The sequence below is a fragment of the Musa acuminata genome, chromosome BXJ2-2 (genome assembly GCF_036884655.1).
Source record: "Musa acuminata AAA Group cultivar baxijiao chromosome BXJ2-2, Cavendish_Baxijiao_AAA, whole genome shotgun sequence".
In the NCBI taxonomy this organism is placed as follows: Eukaryota; Viridiplantae; Streptophyta; class Magnoliopsida; order Zingiberales; family Musaceae; genus Musa; species Musa acuminata.
The window spans coordinates 26,384,212-26,401,399 of NC_088339.1; the positions used below are offsets into that span (position 1 = coordinate 26,384,212).

The following is a 17,188-nucleotide window of genomic DNA, read 5'->3' on the forward strand; positions in this document are numbered from 1 at the left end:
GGGACTACTGCAACCATAAGATTTGTTGGTAACCTTTTTTCATGAACAAAGTAGGCTGTTGGGGTAAATGCCACTTATGATATTCTATTTTTGTTTCATATTGTGGAATTCTGAAGTTGCTACTGTTCATCTATCTTGCAACACAAATGAATAGTATACCAAATGGATAGTCAGCTTCATGGGCTTTTTCATACTCAAACACAGGAGTGGTCAGTGGTCGATTCAGGGGGTTAATGTACCTTTTCTTCGATAGATAAGAAGAGCCAAATCACCGGATGCTTGGCAGAAACCAAACCGAAAGCAAATTATACGAGAATAAAACAGATCACCAAATCAACTTTTATGGTTCGATTTGGTGGTTTAGTTTGTTTATTTTGGAGATAAAATTGAAAATAAATATTCTGAAACTTTACAGTGCATGGTGACAAATATCATAGGTTTTGTGGAGTAACGAGGGTTTGAAAGAAAAATATTATGCTTTTTTTGACTGCTGTGGTTGACAAACCATCGCATATTCGACAAAAGTCATTGGATGAAATCATATTTACTTCATCGAGGCTATCGATAAGCTAATTATTAGTGGCCTTCACTTATATAACTCAGACAAAAATGTTATACAGCTGTTCTTTTAACCAGGGTGTTTCCTCTCCAAATTACTCTTTATTGTACTTTTCAGCCATCTTAATGTTTCTTTGGTACATATATCCATATCATATTCATATTTAACTATTTACACACTGCATTAAATTAAAACTATTGCTTTGTCACTACACTTTAATGTCAATAATTAGATTAATCTAACTAGAAAAATTATGTTCAATGATGACAAAATGGTACTTCCAACATACAAAAAGCACACATCACACAAATTAGTCCTTTAGCTTGTATTCATGACTTTAATCGCCTATATCACAAAGCAACAGTCTTAGCATGGCTCCAATACTCATACTCTAGTACTTCAGCTTTCATAATCTTGCAAAATCCTTGGCTAATATGTATGATATATTAGAGGAAGACAAGCCTTTCTTCTGAATAACAAACAGATGATGTCGGGTGGTGCAACAATTGATGATTTCTGATTATTGACTAACCATTGCTGCCCACTTTTCTTCTCTTGCTAAACTTCCCATCATCAAGAAGGCCATCTTGGTTCTGCTTATTTCTCCAATCATCAAATGATTCTCTAGCCATGCTGTGATGATTGTTCACAACATCATCGTAGTTCTGCCGGTTCTCCTGTACTTGATATCTTTGCTTGGAGGCTCGAAGTCCACGCCTTTCTTCGTTGTTTGTTGATTGCAGTTCTGAACCAAGAGTTTCAACCAATGATACTATTAGAATCAAAGCTAAGACCTTCATATTTCAGAACAAAACTTTCACTCTTCAGTAAAGAAAAGATAGAGCAGCACAAGTCAAATAAATCAACTAGGGGTGCACAGTAGAGGTGTGGTACATTCATGCTACTATTTATAGAAGCAATGGAAGAGCAAATGGAACTGCTATAGTGCAAGTCTCTAATCTGCTTTGTTTGTGGACAATCCACCCAAGTCAAGATCAATGGATGGTGGGTGGTTATATATCACTATACAAGCATATTTTAATAGCAATAATTTGCAGAGTAAAGGAAAACCTAGCATGGGGCACTGAACCTACCAAATAGGCATTTAACAGCATGCTATCATAAGCTCTCATTTTAAGTCAACCACTACTAGTTATAAAGCTTTCTGTTGTGTTATTTAGAGTATGAGGGGGCCTCTTCAAGGAAAAGCAGGATTCTTTAAAGAGAAGGATAGGAGTCAGTGGATCCCTGATTATATTTTATCATCTTCCTATGATGTTTTACTGTACTCTTGTTGGTTCATAGAGCAGAATCAACTTTAATAAAAAGAAAAAACCAAAAACAGTACTAAAATCAAAGAACAATTGCTTGCAGTATCAATGCTTTAATATAAAGAAAAGGGACAGCTACCGTTACTGTACCATTGGCAGTATAAAGTTTTTGTTGCTGATGTATAGCTCCATAGAATTTCTAGTACAAACTACATTATACATACTGTCATGATCGTGTCACCATTGCAAATTGGCTTTTTCTGGACTACTCGTCTTTACTACTAAGATCCAACATGAAGATCAAAATGATACACACTGATGCCTACATATTCAGTTCAGTTTTGTTACTCTGGTTCATGACTGCATCTGTTAGAATGGTGCAAATTCCTTATATAGAGGTCTCTTTTTTCCCCCAATTTCATATGTGGGTTTAATTGACATCATAAATGCTGTCCTTAAGCATCAAGTTTACGCTGATATTGGATCTTCTTTTTCACATGACAGTAAATTCAATGCTTGTTCAACCACTCTCATGATTGTTTTACAATCCTAAACCAGTAGTAGTTTCTGGGATAGAAGGACTTTATAATTATACTTCTATTGTTACAGGAACAAATATCTTTTACTTTCCTGGACTTATTCTTTTCTGCAATTTACATGAGAAGTTTCAACATAGCACATACCGGCATCTGGCTAGTTGTATCCAATATTAAAGATTTTGCTATAAGGAGATCAATAAAACCAAACTTGAAATCTTTATCTTAATTGATCTCATTTCCATCCATCTATGGCTACAACAACTCAGTTTTTGTACCCTTGGACCTTTATTCTAATAAAGCCAAATTTTCTATATCTGCATGACATGTAACTTAACAGTTACATTTTTTTTTACCTGCAAGGGTTGTGATACTTCATATACTACAGTATATTGGCAAGCACTCTATTATGTAGTACACAGCTACACACTATCAAGTACTTAACATCTTCAGTCTAATTTATGCCACCACCTCCATTTCCTTGGTTGCTTCTATCATCTCCATATGGGGGCTGCTGACTGGTGGCACCACCCCGGCTGTTATATTGATCTCTTGGTATGCTGTGATGGTTATCAACACTGCTGCCAGAATACCCAAGTGTTGTCTTAACCTTTTCCATATCTCCTCTCTCTCTTTGATCCAGATGGCCTAGTTTGTGTCTAGCAGAGCTGCATGTCGCCATTATGAGCACAAGAAACAGCAGAAGAGATACCGACTTCATCCTGGGTTTCTTTTGCTTCTTTACAAGAAATATTTAGTTAAGTAAAATGGAAGAAACTGCAGATAAAGTCAGTATTCACTTGGAGTTTGTTCAGTACAATAAGAGGAAAAATGTAAAAGAGAACCTACCTAATAGAAGAACAACACTAGGGAAATTTGAGAGGCAGGCCTGTGTTAGAAAAGGGTCAGGAGATGTACCAGCTTTTATAGTGATAACTTAAGTAAAAAAAATGGTAATGTGGTCTCCACCAATTACCGACATTATTAAGTGGATGGGCTCATGTTTCCGCTAATGTGTATCTAATATAATTAAGTGAGAGGACCACAAGAATTCTGTGATGTGAAATTGCACTGCAAATTGCCCTACTTTTCACTATGCTTTGTGATGTAAAAAGTTCTCTTAAGCATCCACCTCTTTTTTTGTATAAATCAAAGGCTGAGTTATTGTTCAGGGAGCAGGTTCTGCTATTTATTTTGGAAAATTGATCCTAGTGAGGATAGATTTTAACCATTGACCTTTGTAGAGTTTTGATTTTCAGTTTTAATTTACCTTTTAATACTTGTTTGAAGTTTGATTTAATTGAAGATCCATATAGAATTCAAATGTACAGGAAAAATTAATTGTAAAGGATGCATATATAGATGTATGGCTTATAGTCATACTTCAGTGAAAAGAATATGATTATAAATATAAACATCTTTGTTAAGTTAAAACTACATGAAATTAAATGCTTAAGAAATGTGTATGAATGCAAAGGATGTGAATGTGACTGTGAAAATTTTAGTGGTAAAGAGAAAACAGATATATTTTCAAATTTTAAAGAGAGGTCAAAATGCAGATGGAACATCAGGTTTCCTTATTAGTCAAGTTTTGTTGGTAATCATAAATTGGGCATCTGTAGGCCACCAAATACCAATGATTTCTTTCGTTAATTATGTAATATCATCACCAACAAAAACTAACTTGTCATTATTTCACTTCCATATGCATTGAACCATTTGCTGATAATGATATCAGAGTTAGTGGTTTGGTGTTGCTATGCATGCAAATAGGTTTAAGCCATTATAGGATTACATTTTTGCCACTCAGTGGGCTGCTTCTTTTTGAAAAGTAACTTTTACTTGCCTGTAGGAAATATATCTTCCTTAACTTTACTGAGATTACCATTTCATTGCTTGTTGGCATCTAATCCTTGAATAAAGAAAAGTGAGCACCAGACACTTGGCTACCATTTGAAAAATCATCGTCTAATTTGATATTACATCTGAGAGTACATTAGTGATATCACATGAAACAGCTACTAGATTCTCTAGTAAAGGATTATTCTTTTATCTCCATTGCCTGCCTTACATGTTTACATGGTTTGCTTCAGATTGTATGCAGTATTGATGTTGAACAACATGGGAACGCTCTGAGGCTCAACCTAGTGCCAAACCAGTATTAATAACTACATTTGAATGCCTGTAATATCATGATGCAGGAAGGAAATCTATTTATGAAGACCTCATGAATCATTTTACCACAACACTATGGCTATTAAAAGAACAAGCACTATTTACTGAAGCCTCATCATGAAATAACATACATAGATATATTAATTTGTACTTACTAAGACCATGTCATGAAAACAACCTAAACAATAACAATCTCTCTATATTTAGAGGTAAGTCTGGGTACATTAACTCTCATGATCTCATATTGACGGGAGCCTCATGCAAGAGGTATATCTTTTATATCATTTTCTAATCATGGGATTAGTTTTCTAATCTTAAGGGGCTATTATTGTTCACCATTAAGAAAAGTGGACTCCCTGCATGTTCTGGATTTAACCAACTTTTAGGGAACAACCTAAATTTAGTTAAGAATGACAATCACCTACTTCCAACACCTGTTTTTTATAAATTCATCAACTAAATGTCAGATAAATTACTTAAAACCTGGAATATATTTTGGAAATAAGTTGGTATTTAAAATTAGACATCCTTTCCTAAGTATAATTTATCATCATCTTCACACATGGATTCTTCCTCTATTGGTAGGGTTCTCTTTCTGTGTATATATATAATCAAGGCTTAAGGTTTTCACCTCTTTACTCCATTAAAATAGGTTTTGAAGACTGAAGACTAGTAGAAAGCTATAGGGATTGGGAGATTGAGGTTTTAAATGAGAAGAAATAGAGACTAAGCAAATTCTTTGCCTTTTATTCTCATAGTTCTTGAAATTATTGGATTGGCCTCTTTAGATGGTTAATGTTCTTTTACTGATGCAAACTCTACTAGTATTAGCACTAGTATTTTAATCTGACACTAGTATAGGCACACTGAAAAAAAGTGAAGCCAGATGGATGAAATTATGTCTACAGTACAACAGTACATATGAGCAAATAACTCTACCATGGATGAGAGGATTCTGCTGTAATCTGACAATGCCACATGGGATACAGGACAGCATGATTGTTGATTCTAATTCAACATGATGTTGCATGTTCTGAATAATCAGAAACATTTCTGATCTAAACATCACCGTCCCTGAGATAATCTTGCTGTGAACATGAGATTGACTCAGGGATTGAATAATGCCCTTGACTGTGATGCAGCAGCTTCCTAGGGTAGCATTATTGATACTCTCCAACAGCTTTTGCAAGAACTGATTGAGAAGGCTGTTGACAGCTTTTATACTGAATCCAAAAAGTTGGAACCAGTTGGATTCATTGGATGCATCAGCATTGATTAGATTCAATGGCTTCACCTACTACCAATGCAGGCCAGCTATCATATTGCATCTTGTTTGTCTCATCAGAATTGAAATGGCCCAGTGATTTGAGAGAAATATGACTTGAGAAATTGATGGTTTAGCAATTTGCAGTTGTATACAGTATCTTACATGATTACTGAAATGTCTCATGGTATATGTGGATTACTTTGGTACAGAGATCTGTTTCATTCTTTAAAGAGTGGACAGGAGGATGGGAAATGTCCATTATGGCCGACAGTCTTCAGACTGTTGTCTCTTTAGCAGTTGTAATAACTTTTCATGAGTGTCTTTGTCATGCTATTTCACTTGCAGATTCAAGTATCTGAATTCTCTCTCTCGCTCTCTCAAGCCTGCAATCGTGGCTTTCACTAGGTATGTTGCCCATCCAGTCTCTTCTCCTCTGTGATTTGGTATATGCAATCAATGAGTTAGGCTGTTCATTTGCCATATCCTAACATGTACTTGGTAGGTCTTGGAAATCAACTGATGTGACTCGGGAGATTGGTCTCTTGCCAAGAGTTCAAGAACAAAGTGTTGGAGCATAGTGAGCACAGCCTGTTAGGATCAAAAGCTCTCAATCATTACAATGGACAGCATGTAGATGGGAGCTGCATGCAAAAGCACAAACCTTTGGCGGTAAATCGAGGAGATGCCTGTGGATTCCACGTCACATAGCCTTTAACATCTGAGATAAGGTGGAAGGTATTCTCTTCCCAGTCTCTAATTATATTATCCTTTATAAACCACAATTAATCCTCTCCAAACCCCATCCATATTGCCAAGAAACGATAAGTAAGAAAAGATGAAAAGGAACACTCTGAATCAATCATAAGAATCAATTTGAAAAAGAACAAACATCTAAAAGTTAAAGGTATTTATTTCAAACGCTGTGGATAATAGTATTTGTTATTTTACGTTTTTAATATTTTATTAAGTCAACATCACTGATTTTAACCATAACAAGTCCAATCTAAGATTTTTGCAATGAATGTTAACGGAAGAGGTATAATAACTAGAGGATTTTAATATTTGAAAGACATATATGGTATATTAAAATTATAATGACAAATATGATATTTGTGCATTTTTACAGTAATATATTGGTAAAAACTAAAAAAAAGTATTTTGCCATGAGAATAAAAATAAAAATAAAATGTGAAGGGTGTGAAAAAGGAACAAAGGCTAAGTAGATTTAATTATAAAAAGGGTGGGGTTTTGTAGTGTGGGAAAGCCCATCAAAATTGAAAGAGCGGCCCCCTGCGGCACACGTCTCCCTTTCTTTTCTCTGCTCGTGCTTTGTTCTTTCGTCAATCCCTTTCCCCTCCTCATCCACCGCCTCCGTCCCTTGCAAGAGAGGAGAAAGCAGAGAAAAAGGAAGAATCTTTTTTAGACCACCTGCCCAATCTCACCCCGCCCAACCCCAACCCTTCTCGATCTCACACGGAAGGTGGATCAAGATGTCGTCACCGAGCAAGCGCCGCGAGATGGACCTGATGAAGCTGTACGTCTCCAGAAAAAAGAAGCGACTTCAATCTGATTCCATTGGTTTTATCTTTGATTGTGTCTTTGTTTCTTGTGGCGTGTAGGATGATCAGTGACTATAAGGTGGAGATGGTGAACGATGGGATGCAAGAATTCTTTGTGGATTTTCATGGCCCGAACGAGAGTAAGTATATCAGCTACTGTTCATAAATCTTTTGTCTTTCGTTTCTTCCTTGGGTTCCTTTTGCTTGCGGATCTAATTTTGACTATTATGAAAAGAAGTAGTGTAGATCGGCAACGTTTGTTGGTTTTCCGGTTTGATTTCTTGATCAGTGTCTTACTGGTATGAGATGTTGGAGAAAGTTAATAGTAATTGCTTCTTTCATTAGCTTTCATTTATCTTCGCCTTATACTTTCTCTTTGTTAGCCTGGAATAAAGTAGGTATGGTGGTCTTGAGATGTTTCGTGTATTGATTTAGTTGTTCGTTTAGATTATTTCACCTCAAAATTTTATTTTCTGGCTGTTGTATTTAGATACAGAGGTTAATAAAAAGGTTTGACATAAATGTACACGCTTTGGATTCTTGGATTATTTATTGGCATTAATCAGTTTGGCCATTGAGCCTTTTATCACACAACTAATGGTTTATTTGTCTTGACTTAGTAGATCGAACTTTTCATCATTGGATATTTGATCATTTTGTTTACTTTTGGTGATCAAGGTAGGAGGGTTTCCTTTTTAATTGTTTGATCTAACAGGTCTTTATCAAGGAGGAGTGTGGAGGGTAAGGGTGGAACTACCAGATGCGTATCCTTACAAATCTCCATCAATTGGCTTCATTAATAAGATATATCATCCTAATGTGGATGAAATGTGAGTGTCTGAGTGCTGCCTTCTGTTGTTTCATATGTTTAGCGGAATATTCTTCCACCTTTCGCAGTTTGTTTCCATTAGCGATCGAACAATTTCTGCACTTCACACAATTTTTGTCCTGCAAAATTTTCAGGTCTGGTTCAGTTTGTTTGGATGTTATCAACCAAACTTGGAGTCCCATGTTTGGTAATTGGACTTGACCCTTATCATTTTTATCCATGAACTCAAAGATTCACACATGCTACAATGTGCTACAGCTGATAATCAGCCATTTCTATTCCTTATAAGAATGTGAAACTTTCCTTCCAGATCTTGTCAATGTGTTTGAGGTTTTCCTTCCACAACTTCTTTTGTACCCAAATCCTTCAGATCCCTTGAACGGAGAGGCTGCAGCACTAATGATGCGTGATCGACCTGCTTATGAACAAAAAGTGAAAGGTGCGGAGTTCCCTTTTGTGCATAATATATTTGTTTGCAGATTATAGGCACTGCATTTTACCAAATGATGGTAATTCTTCTGACTGCAACTGCTTTATTGTCAATTTCATGAATTATCATTGATTATTTATGGTTTCTCTGTTTCAAATATTTACTTATAGATATTTGCTTAATTCTAACTAGTTTTGATTCACCTAAAAATCAATGTAACTAGTTTTGTGGGCTGAAACTTATAAGGTTTTGAATTCAACTCATTATGCACCAAAACTTGGCATATCTCTGAAGTCTAAACATGAACTCATTTCAAACTGTTAACATGATAAATTCTAGTTGACTGTAGATCCCTTTGAATGAAATTTTTAAGGCAATGAAGTTCGGAATGAATCTGGTTGCCCCTGACATTCATCACTTCCCATTTATTTATAATGGCTTATGTACTTCATCTCTAAATTGTCAGACGTTAGAAACATCAGACACAGTCCTTTTCTCTAACCTTCCTAATGTAGGAGTTTGCATTAAAATTTTCTCAAACATCAATTATCCATTTAAATTCCTCATGTTATCTGCTTCCTGAAATTCGGACCTGTAAAGCACGAGGGGTCATGTGTCTATCTCATTTATGACTATATTCTCCATTGATTTTGTGGATGAACAGGTGAAAACTAATACAGAATTGGTTCTCTGTTGTCTGAAAACGAATTTAGAAAATTTATTATCCAAATAATAAGATGCTTGAGTTTCTCGTCATCTCATGGCACATTATTATTCTATTGGTCTTCAAGTGAGCTTCTACCAAGTTAAGAGCCATTCATTAGCATTCTTCATGAGAAGTGGGAACATCAGGAAAGTTATTAGTGAACAACTTTGGTTCTTTCAAATCATTGATAGATTGCAACAGTTATGTGTTTAATATTTGTAAACAGTTATTTGTAGTAAAAATGGATCAATCATACGAATTATCTGATGTAGTCTTCTTTTGCTTTTTTACTTCAAGAGTCCAGTTAAAGAGCGGAATATCTATTTCTCTTCAGTTGTTTAATAATGCTGAGTCCCTGATTGGTACTGCTTCAAGATGGCTTTAGTTTATGGTTTGGATTATGCAAGTGAAAATCTGAAGTTTATGTGGCCAGAATTTGCAATTGCTGCATCTATTTGAATTTCCACATCTAATTTAGGTAGCCATTGTGATTTCTGTTTATAGTCGGTCATGCTATGGGAGGAGTGCTTGTGAACATTGTGTAACACCTCGGTTTAATCCTCATATCATTAGTCAGTACAAAACATGGACTAACTTATAGGCTTTTGATGTCTGTACTAACATTAATGCTTAAGCATTTTGAGTTAGTAGTCCAGCCTCATCAATTTAATGTATCAATTATCTCATCAAATAGAATTGTGACAAATGATATATATTATACATGATAAGGGACTCGAGTAAAATAGATGGATGAGATATGGAACCACCATAGGTTAGGGTTTGATTTGATTTTGGACTATGTTGATCGTTGACAGTGATGTTAAGTCATTAAGTGTAGAAAATTATAACATACTAATATAATCCCACATCGGATAGGAGCAAAGACCTGAATAAACTTATAAGTGTCTGTATTATCATTAATTTGGATTTAAACATTTTATCTCATTAGAGACATGAGATGGAAGTAATCGAAACTGTTCAGTATGGGAGGCTTTTCTGTTGATCTGAATCCATCCTTCATCTGACTAGCTGCCAAAACCTGTGCATATGCTGTTGATAAGACGAGATTCTTTGTTGTTGTTGAGTGTTTTTTCTTCTTTTTTCTTGTATTAAGTTTCTCATTCCACTTCGTTTTCCCTCATCGTCCAGAATACTGTCAAAAATATGCAACGCCCGAAGATGAAGGCGCTTCTTCGGAAGAGAAATCAAGTGAAGAAGAGCTTAGTGAGGATGAATATGATTCTAGCGATGAACAGGTGGTGGGCAAACCTGACCCTTGATAGGGCATTTGTCTGCTAATTGTACATGTCTGATTCACCTACCTACTGAAAAAATCAAATTCTTCCTTTCGTGTGCCATTGTAAATAAGCATCAAAATCATGAAGTCATTTATTAGTGCTGCATGAATGAACTTTTTTAGTGAGACCTGGAACTTCACAAAATTATTATCTCATTATATGAAGTTGTTTGATTACATTTTATGTTACCATGTGATATATATATATATATATATATATATATATATAGAGAGAGAGAGAGAGAGAGAGAGAGAGTGTGTGTGTGTGTGTATGTATGTGTATGTTTATGTATATATATGTGTATATATGTATATATACATATATATATATATATATATATGTATATATATATAGATACATATAATGTATATATATTTATTTATCACTTATACTTCAAATTGATGTGAAAAATAGAGTTGAATTGGTGGCGTAACCCCCTTTTTTTTTTTCCAATTTCTAAGCTTTTAACTAGAAACAAAATATAAAATTCACTCAACTCACTCTCGTTTTTTGAGAAAACCTTTTTTAGGGACTCAAAGCATTTTTCATTTTGCCTTCGTAGGATTCTTTATATTGCTTTCCTCACGTATCATTTTATGATTTATGCAATCTAATACCAATTCGGTTAAAACAGGGAAGAAAAAAGAGACTTTATTTTGCGAAGGAAGCAATTTTGAATAATTAGGCAATTACATATTTTTATGTCCACGTGACAAGATGACCAGCCAACTCACCGGGGCGCACGTTAGATATAGTGGGCCTTATGGTGCGCCGACCGGCCCTTTTCACCACTTCTCCCTCGGTTTTCTTTGGGGAGGCAACAAAAGTCCCTCTTTTCGAGCTCGCGGGCGAGCCCTCACGCCAGAAACCCTAGGCCCCGGTTAAAATCGAGTCCAATCCGCTAATCTTCTTCCGTTTCCTTGCTCGTTGTCCCTGTCAGTCCATAGCTGCGTCAAATTCCGTATCTGAGGTTGGAGTGCCTGTGGCGGGATGGAGGGCTTCATGTTCTCGAGTCCGATGATCATTTCTCCAGGTGGGTTTCGGTTTAAACAACCTCTGATCTTGGCGTCCATTTTGGTGGATTCTATGTGACGTTTTAGATCTTCTTCTTTGTGCTATGCTCGGCGCGGTATTTGATTTGAATACCCTACCGACGAAGTCGTCTCCCTCTGTGGAGGTTCATAAGTTGGCCTCTTCTCGTATACGTGCAGCTTTTGTGCCTGTTCTGAAGTAAATGGTTCACAGAATCCGATCGCTTGCGGAAAGCTTTTGTTTGCTGTGGTATTAACTAGCCAGGATATTACTTTTGTAGAGCTGCCATTTGGTCTTTAAGGGTTAGAGAAAGAAGAGCCTTGTGGGAAATTAAGATATATGGTCGTTCTCTGTCGAGACATTCAGGTTGGTTAGTGCATTGTTGAACAAAGTGATAGGTCTCCGTGTGAGCGTCTCATTTAATGTAATGAAAATATTTTATAATTTTTTGAAAAAAATAGATAAGCGGTCGGAAGCGAAGACGTTTGAGTGCTAGAATTCGTGTTGAGTCCTTGTGAACAGTTTGTTTCTTTTTGTGGTTCTTAGTATGTTTTGTCTTGTAATTACAATTTGTAGAAGAAACAGTGGATATTGAAATGAGATACTGCTTTAGTGCATGCTTTTGTGGCTTGGTTAGAAATGCTAGTTTCATGTAGCACGACCGTAAACCATGGCAAGGGTCTATGGAAACGTATCCAAAGTTTTGGCTGTTCCAGTTTATATCATATGTCAATATATGAACTATCAATCGTCTTGGTTGTTCTTCTCCACTTCCAAATGTTCTTGTAGATGTTGAGTCTTATGCTGTTTGCCTGTTCATAACATGGTTTGGTGCATTTAATGTTCCCAAATTATGTCGCGTAAATGATTCTAAATGCTGAAAATTTTGGTCGATCGGCGTTGTCTATAACTGCATACCTTCACCTGATCTGTTACTTTGTGGTTGCAGTGGTATTTGCTTCTTGCCATGTACAATGAGTGTATACTATATGTGTGCTTCCTGATAAATGCCTCTGTCTTGGCAGTTGATGTGGAGCCTCGCATTGCTGATGTCGATGAAATGATAGAAAGCTCTGTTGGGAGAGAATTGTTTGAGCCGATTTTGGAACCATATGAAGGCATGGAATTCGAATCTGAAGAGGCTGCCAGGGCATTTTATCATACATATGCGTCTCAGATGGGTTTCAAAGCACGCGTTAGCTCATTTATCCGTTCAAAACGTGACAAAACAATTATTTCTCGGCAACTTGTATGCTCAAGAGAGGGTTTTCGTTCAACAAAAGATACAAATGGTGAAGGCAGAACTAAACGGCCTAGAATAATAACTAGAGTTGGCTGTAGAGCTATGATTATGGTGAAGAAGCAAAGCTCTGGAAAATGGGTGGTCACAAAGTGCGAAAAGATACATAATCATGTTCTTGGTACACAAGGGAAAGTGGTGATGCTGGATTATGATCCATATCTCCATGAGGATGAAGAAGTGATAGAAAACCCAGTGGGGAATGAAACAAGTATGAACAGTGGAGCAATAAGTGATGAGATGGTAGTCCTTCCACCTGAGGGGGAACCTGGTCTTGAACCTCATGAAGGAATGGAGTTTGAGTCGGAACATGAAGCACAGATATTCTATAAAGAGTATGCAAAACGTGCAGGATTTAGAGCCCGAATTAGCTCATACTATCGATCAAAACGTGATAATTCAATAATCTCTCGGTTGCTTGTGTGTTCAAAGGAAGGATTTCGTGCAAAGAAAGATGAAAATGCTGAAGAGAGACTTCAACGACCTAGAGCTGTTACAAGGATTGGCTGTAAGGCGATGATAATGGTGAAGAAGCGAGATTCTGGAAAATGGACTGTTTCAAAGCTAGTCAAGCATCATAATCATGAATTGACTCCAAGATCAGCATCAGATGATGAGTGCTCAGCGGAAGAGGATGATGAGTTAGTTGAAATGGAACGGGCCTTCGTTTTACATGAGGGTGATGCTATTACTGAACCATATGAGGGCATGGAATTTGAGTCTGAAGATGATGCAAAGATATTTTATATTGCATATTCAAGGCACATTGGCTTTAACATGCGTGTTAGTACATACTACCGGTCAAAGCGAGATAAATCAATCATATCTCGTTTATTTGTGTGCTCAAAGGAGGGATTCTATGTGAAGAAAGATATGGGTGGTGAGAGTAAGATAAAAAGACCTCGAGAAGCCACCAGGGTAGGCTGCAAAGCGATGCTTATGGTAAAGAAGAATAATTCTGGAAAGTGGGTTGTTTCAAAATTTGAAAAAGATCACAATCACCCGCTTGGTTCTTTAAGCAAAATAAGGAAGTTTCGAAAACAGAAGCTTTTATCTGGTAGTCCAGAGGAGAACCAGCTTGAACTAAACCATAATGGTAGGGAGTCACCAACTACTCGATACAACAACTTGTGTCGTGAAGCCATGAAATATGCTGAAGTTGGTGCAGCATCTCCAGATGTTTACAGTGTGGCAATGCATGCTCTACGAGAGGCTGTCGAGAAAGTTACAGCTATTAAAAGAAAGGCAGGTGGAGTTGCAGATCTTGGACCAGTTGTAGGTAAATGTAGTATAGAGAATAGGAATAAACAGGACAGCCAGATTGAGCCTTCTGCGCATCTCAATCAACAATCTAGAACAAGATCACACCCTTCGGAAAGTCGGTCCAAGTCAAGTTATGACAGGCCTCCTCGGAAGATGAGAATCTGCAACTCTGGCAAGCAGCCTGGGGATCATATCGGTAGGAGTTGTCCATCAAAGCAGGTGCAGGTGAAATTTTTGGAGATAGTTCTTACTGCTTAGTATAGCCTTTTAAGTAGTTCTGTATTTTTCGCGCTGGTTACAATTTTAAATTGGTTGTCTTAATCTTCTTCCTTCTTGGTTTCTCATTTGCAGTTGCAGCAGATCGACATAGTTCCTCATGAATCAGTTAATATGCTATTTGATGAACCAGTCAATGAGCTCATCCAGAAGGGTGATGGATAATATATAATCATGTATATCAACAGTATAGATGTAAATGTAACGACTCTCGCTGCCTTAAACTTTAGTTCTGTATTTAGATGATGCTGATGATTCATCTTATTTCTGTTGTGTTTTCAGGTAGATACAGGTATACTAGATTATCGTGACAGCTTGCATAGATGGCTCATGTCTCGATCACTATCCACCGGTGCTGTGTATTCAGATACTGATTGGTCAGAGCTCAGAGGTAATCAGTTTTGGACAAAGGGCAGTTGTACTTAACATGAAGGATAATTTCATCTTCTAAAATCTAAATGACAATTCTTTCTTTTCCTGCTAAACAAGTATATTATAGTCTCCAAGTTGATACATACTAGTAAGAAGAAGAATATATACAAGTTTGCTGTTGTTGTGGAGCAGATTCAGATGTAATGTCAAGGGCCTATATGTCATCTGTGAACACAAACAGCTAACCAATAGCATCTCAGTACCTATCTAAGTTGTTACCTATCAAAAAAGAAGAACATGTACTGTTGTTGAGCAGATTCAGATGTAATGTTGAGGGATTGCATCGGCCACTTTTGACGATGAACACATTAGAAAGGTTTCAGTGGGAAATCATGATGAGAATTGCATTACTGGTTGTCTTGGATTGTCATCGTCGCTGTCATGTTTCCCTTCGAAACTTTCACTTCCCATCCAAACAGCAAAAGTTGGCGAGTGACTCTCTGTGTGTCCTTTTCTTATCCTGTCAAAGCAAAGATTTTTAATCGAATCAAAAGCATCCATTGATGATCTAAATCACGTTTTTTCTCTCTCTGTTTCAGTTCCTACCACTCTCTTCAGCTTAGTTGACTCGTCGACGCCACCGGCTCTCCTTCCGCAGGCTGAATTCAGAGCCTGCGCCCTGCCGAACAGGGTGCAGGACTTTCCTCCGATAGAAGCGAGGGGAGTCCGCCCGTTGCAGCTGACACCGGTGATGCCGGCTGGGAGAAACCCAGTTTCGTGTCTGAGAAGCGACGGTAGATCACACGTAGTGAGTGCATGCTTTTGACGTGTGGAACAGGTTTTCTATGCTCCTCTGTCTGTGATAGCCGCTCCCACAGGTAATTCCAAAGTCCATCTTCGCAGGTTATATATATACATTTATATATTTATATTTATATCAACGAACGAACGTTCATCAGAGCATATCGGACGCATTAGAGTCGAGGAGGAAAGGTGTGTGTCTTCTCCATCCCCTTCTTCTCTGATCGCTAGATTTATTTATTAGCTTTGGCTTTCTCGACCATCTTCAGGCACTTCTTCTTCTTCTTCTTCTTCTTCTTCATTTGATATGTTTTCTTCTTTTTATTAATTTTTGGTTTATAATTCACCAAAAAAAAAAGTAAAACTTATTCCACCGATATTATTTTAAATCTTTAAATATTTAAAATATTATTCTCATAACTTCAATCCTGACTTCACAAATATAAAACGATGAAATGCAATATAACGCAGAGTTCTATTTCAATCATCTCGATGAAGCAATCTTTCATGCAAGATAATAACGTGTATCCTTGCAAAATCCATATCGAGTTATTTGGCTTTTTGTATTACGTATTTGGTGTAGCTATGCTAACTGTTTCAAACGTTGTGGACGTCAGGAATTGGAAATATGAGGAAGCGTAGTCGGAAAATTGTGGCCAGAATCATTGGCCGTCTATGGCGTCTGTTTCGCAGGTGGCTCTTTTTGATGTTCTCCTTTGGCCCCATGCCGCAACACATTGCGTTCATCCTGGATGGGAATCGCAGATACGCCAAGAAACATAACCTCAAGATGGGCGCCGGTCATACCGTCGGTTTCAACTCTCTTGTCGCTGTTCTTCGATACTGCTATGAGTTGGGCGTGAAGCAGGTAACCGTGTATGCTTTCAGCATCGACAACTTCAGGCGGAAACCGGAGGAGGTTAAGGGCCTTATGGCGTTGATGAAGGAGAAGATCGATGAGTTGTTGGATGAAGACACCATCGTACACAAGTTCGGATTGAGGATCAACTTCTGGGGATGCCTGCACATGTTGAGCGAGCCGGCGAGGGCGGCGGCCGAGAGGGCGATGGCGGCCACCGCCAATAACACTGGACCGGTTCTCTCTGTCTGCGTTGCCTACACTTCCACTGACGAGATCTTGCGTGCCATAAAAAAATCGTGCTCGAAAAAGACAGCAGAGGGGTGTCTCAGATTCACTGGCGATCCAGTTCGCGACGGTGCATGCAGTGCCATCGCTGTGGCTGATCTGGAAGAGAACCTTGACAGCGCCGATTGCCCGGACCCTGACATCCTCATCAGGACATCAGGGGAGACTCGGCTCAGTAATTTTCTGCTGTGGCAGAGTACGTTGACCCACTTGCAGAACCCGCTTCCTCTATGGCCTGAGTTCTCGCTGAGAAACCTGATCTGGGCCATCCTGGAGTACCAGAGGGTCTACCCTTACTTGGAAGCAAGGAGACGTAGTCTGGCCAAGAAGCATAACTAAACCTCATTATTATGATGCTTTGCTTTCG

General features: G+C 37.7%; 3 protein-coding genes and 1 long non-coding RNA gene across 10 annotated transcripts; 3 read left to right on the top strand and 1 right to left on the bottom strand.

The window, feature by feature from the left end:
• Positions 1 to 2,574: 2,574 nt before the first annotated feature.
• Positions 2,575 to 3,262, bottom strand: LOC135605650 (uncharacterized). The gene is made up of 2 exons (XR_010484493.1): positions 3,216 to 3,262; positions 2,575 to 3,105 (listed from the first exon to the last, which is right to left on the bottom strand). It is a non-coding gene; the product is annotated as an uncharacterized LOC135605650 (long non-coding RNA).
• A 3,785-nt stretch (positions 3,263 to 7,047) lies between these two features.
• On the top strand, positions 7,048 to 10,806 carry LOC135605649 (ubiquitin-conjugating enzyme E2 4-like). Its single transcript, XM_065095988.1, has 6 exons — positions 7,048 to 7,342; positions 7,428 to 7,507; positions 8,083 to 8,197; positions 8,331 to 8,383; positions 8,507 to 8,635; positions 10,482 to 10,806. Exons 1-6 carry the CDS (start codon positions 7,299 to 7,301, stop codon positions 10,610 to 10,612), a joined length of 552 nt encoding a protein of 183 aa, XP_064952060.1. The 5' UTR covers positions 7,048 to 7,298; the 3' UTR covers positions 10,613 to 10,806.
• Positions 10,807 to 11,418: 612 nt separating this feature from the next.
• On the top strand, positions 11,419 to 15,854 carry LOC135605651 (uncharacterized). 7 transcript variants are annotated; one of them, XR_010484495.1, is made up of 5 exons: positions 11,419 to 11,663; positions 12,612 to 14,450; positions 14,577 to 14,696; positions 14,784 to 14,892; positions 15,473 to 15,854. XR_010484495.1 is itself a non-coding variant. In XM_065095990.1 (4 exons), exons 2-3 carry the CDS (start codon positions 12,630 to 12,632, stop codon positions 14,664 to 14,666), a joined length of 1,911 nt encoding a protein of 636 aa, XP_064952062.1. In that variant the 5' UTR covers positions 11,419 to 11,663; positions 12,612 to 12,629; the 3' UTR covers positions 14,667 to 14,696; positions 14,784 to 15,283. The 7 variants fall into 7 exon arrangements, 5 of the variants coding, with proteins under 5 accessions (XP_064952062.1, XP_064952063.1, XP_064952064.1 ...); XR_010484494.1 differs by having other exon boundaries at positions 11,420 to 11,663; positions 14,577 to 14,702; XM_065095990.1 differs by lacking the exon at positions 15,473 to 15,854 and having other exon boundaries at positions 14,784 to 15,283.
• A 544-nt stretch (positions 15,855 to 16,398) lies between these two features.
• On the top strand, positions 16,399 to 17,160 carry LOC135604827 (dehydrodolichyl diphosphate synthase 6-like). Its single transcript, XM_065094481.1, has one exon. It carries the CDS (start codon positions 16,399 to 16,401, stop codon positions 17,158 to 17,160), a length of 762 nt encoding a protein of 253 aa, XP_064950553.1.
• The last annotated feature ends 28 nt before the right edge of the window (positions 17,161 to 17,188 follow it).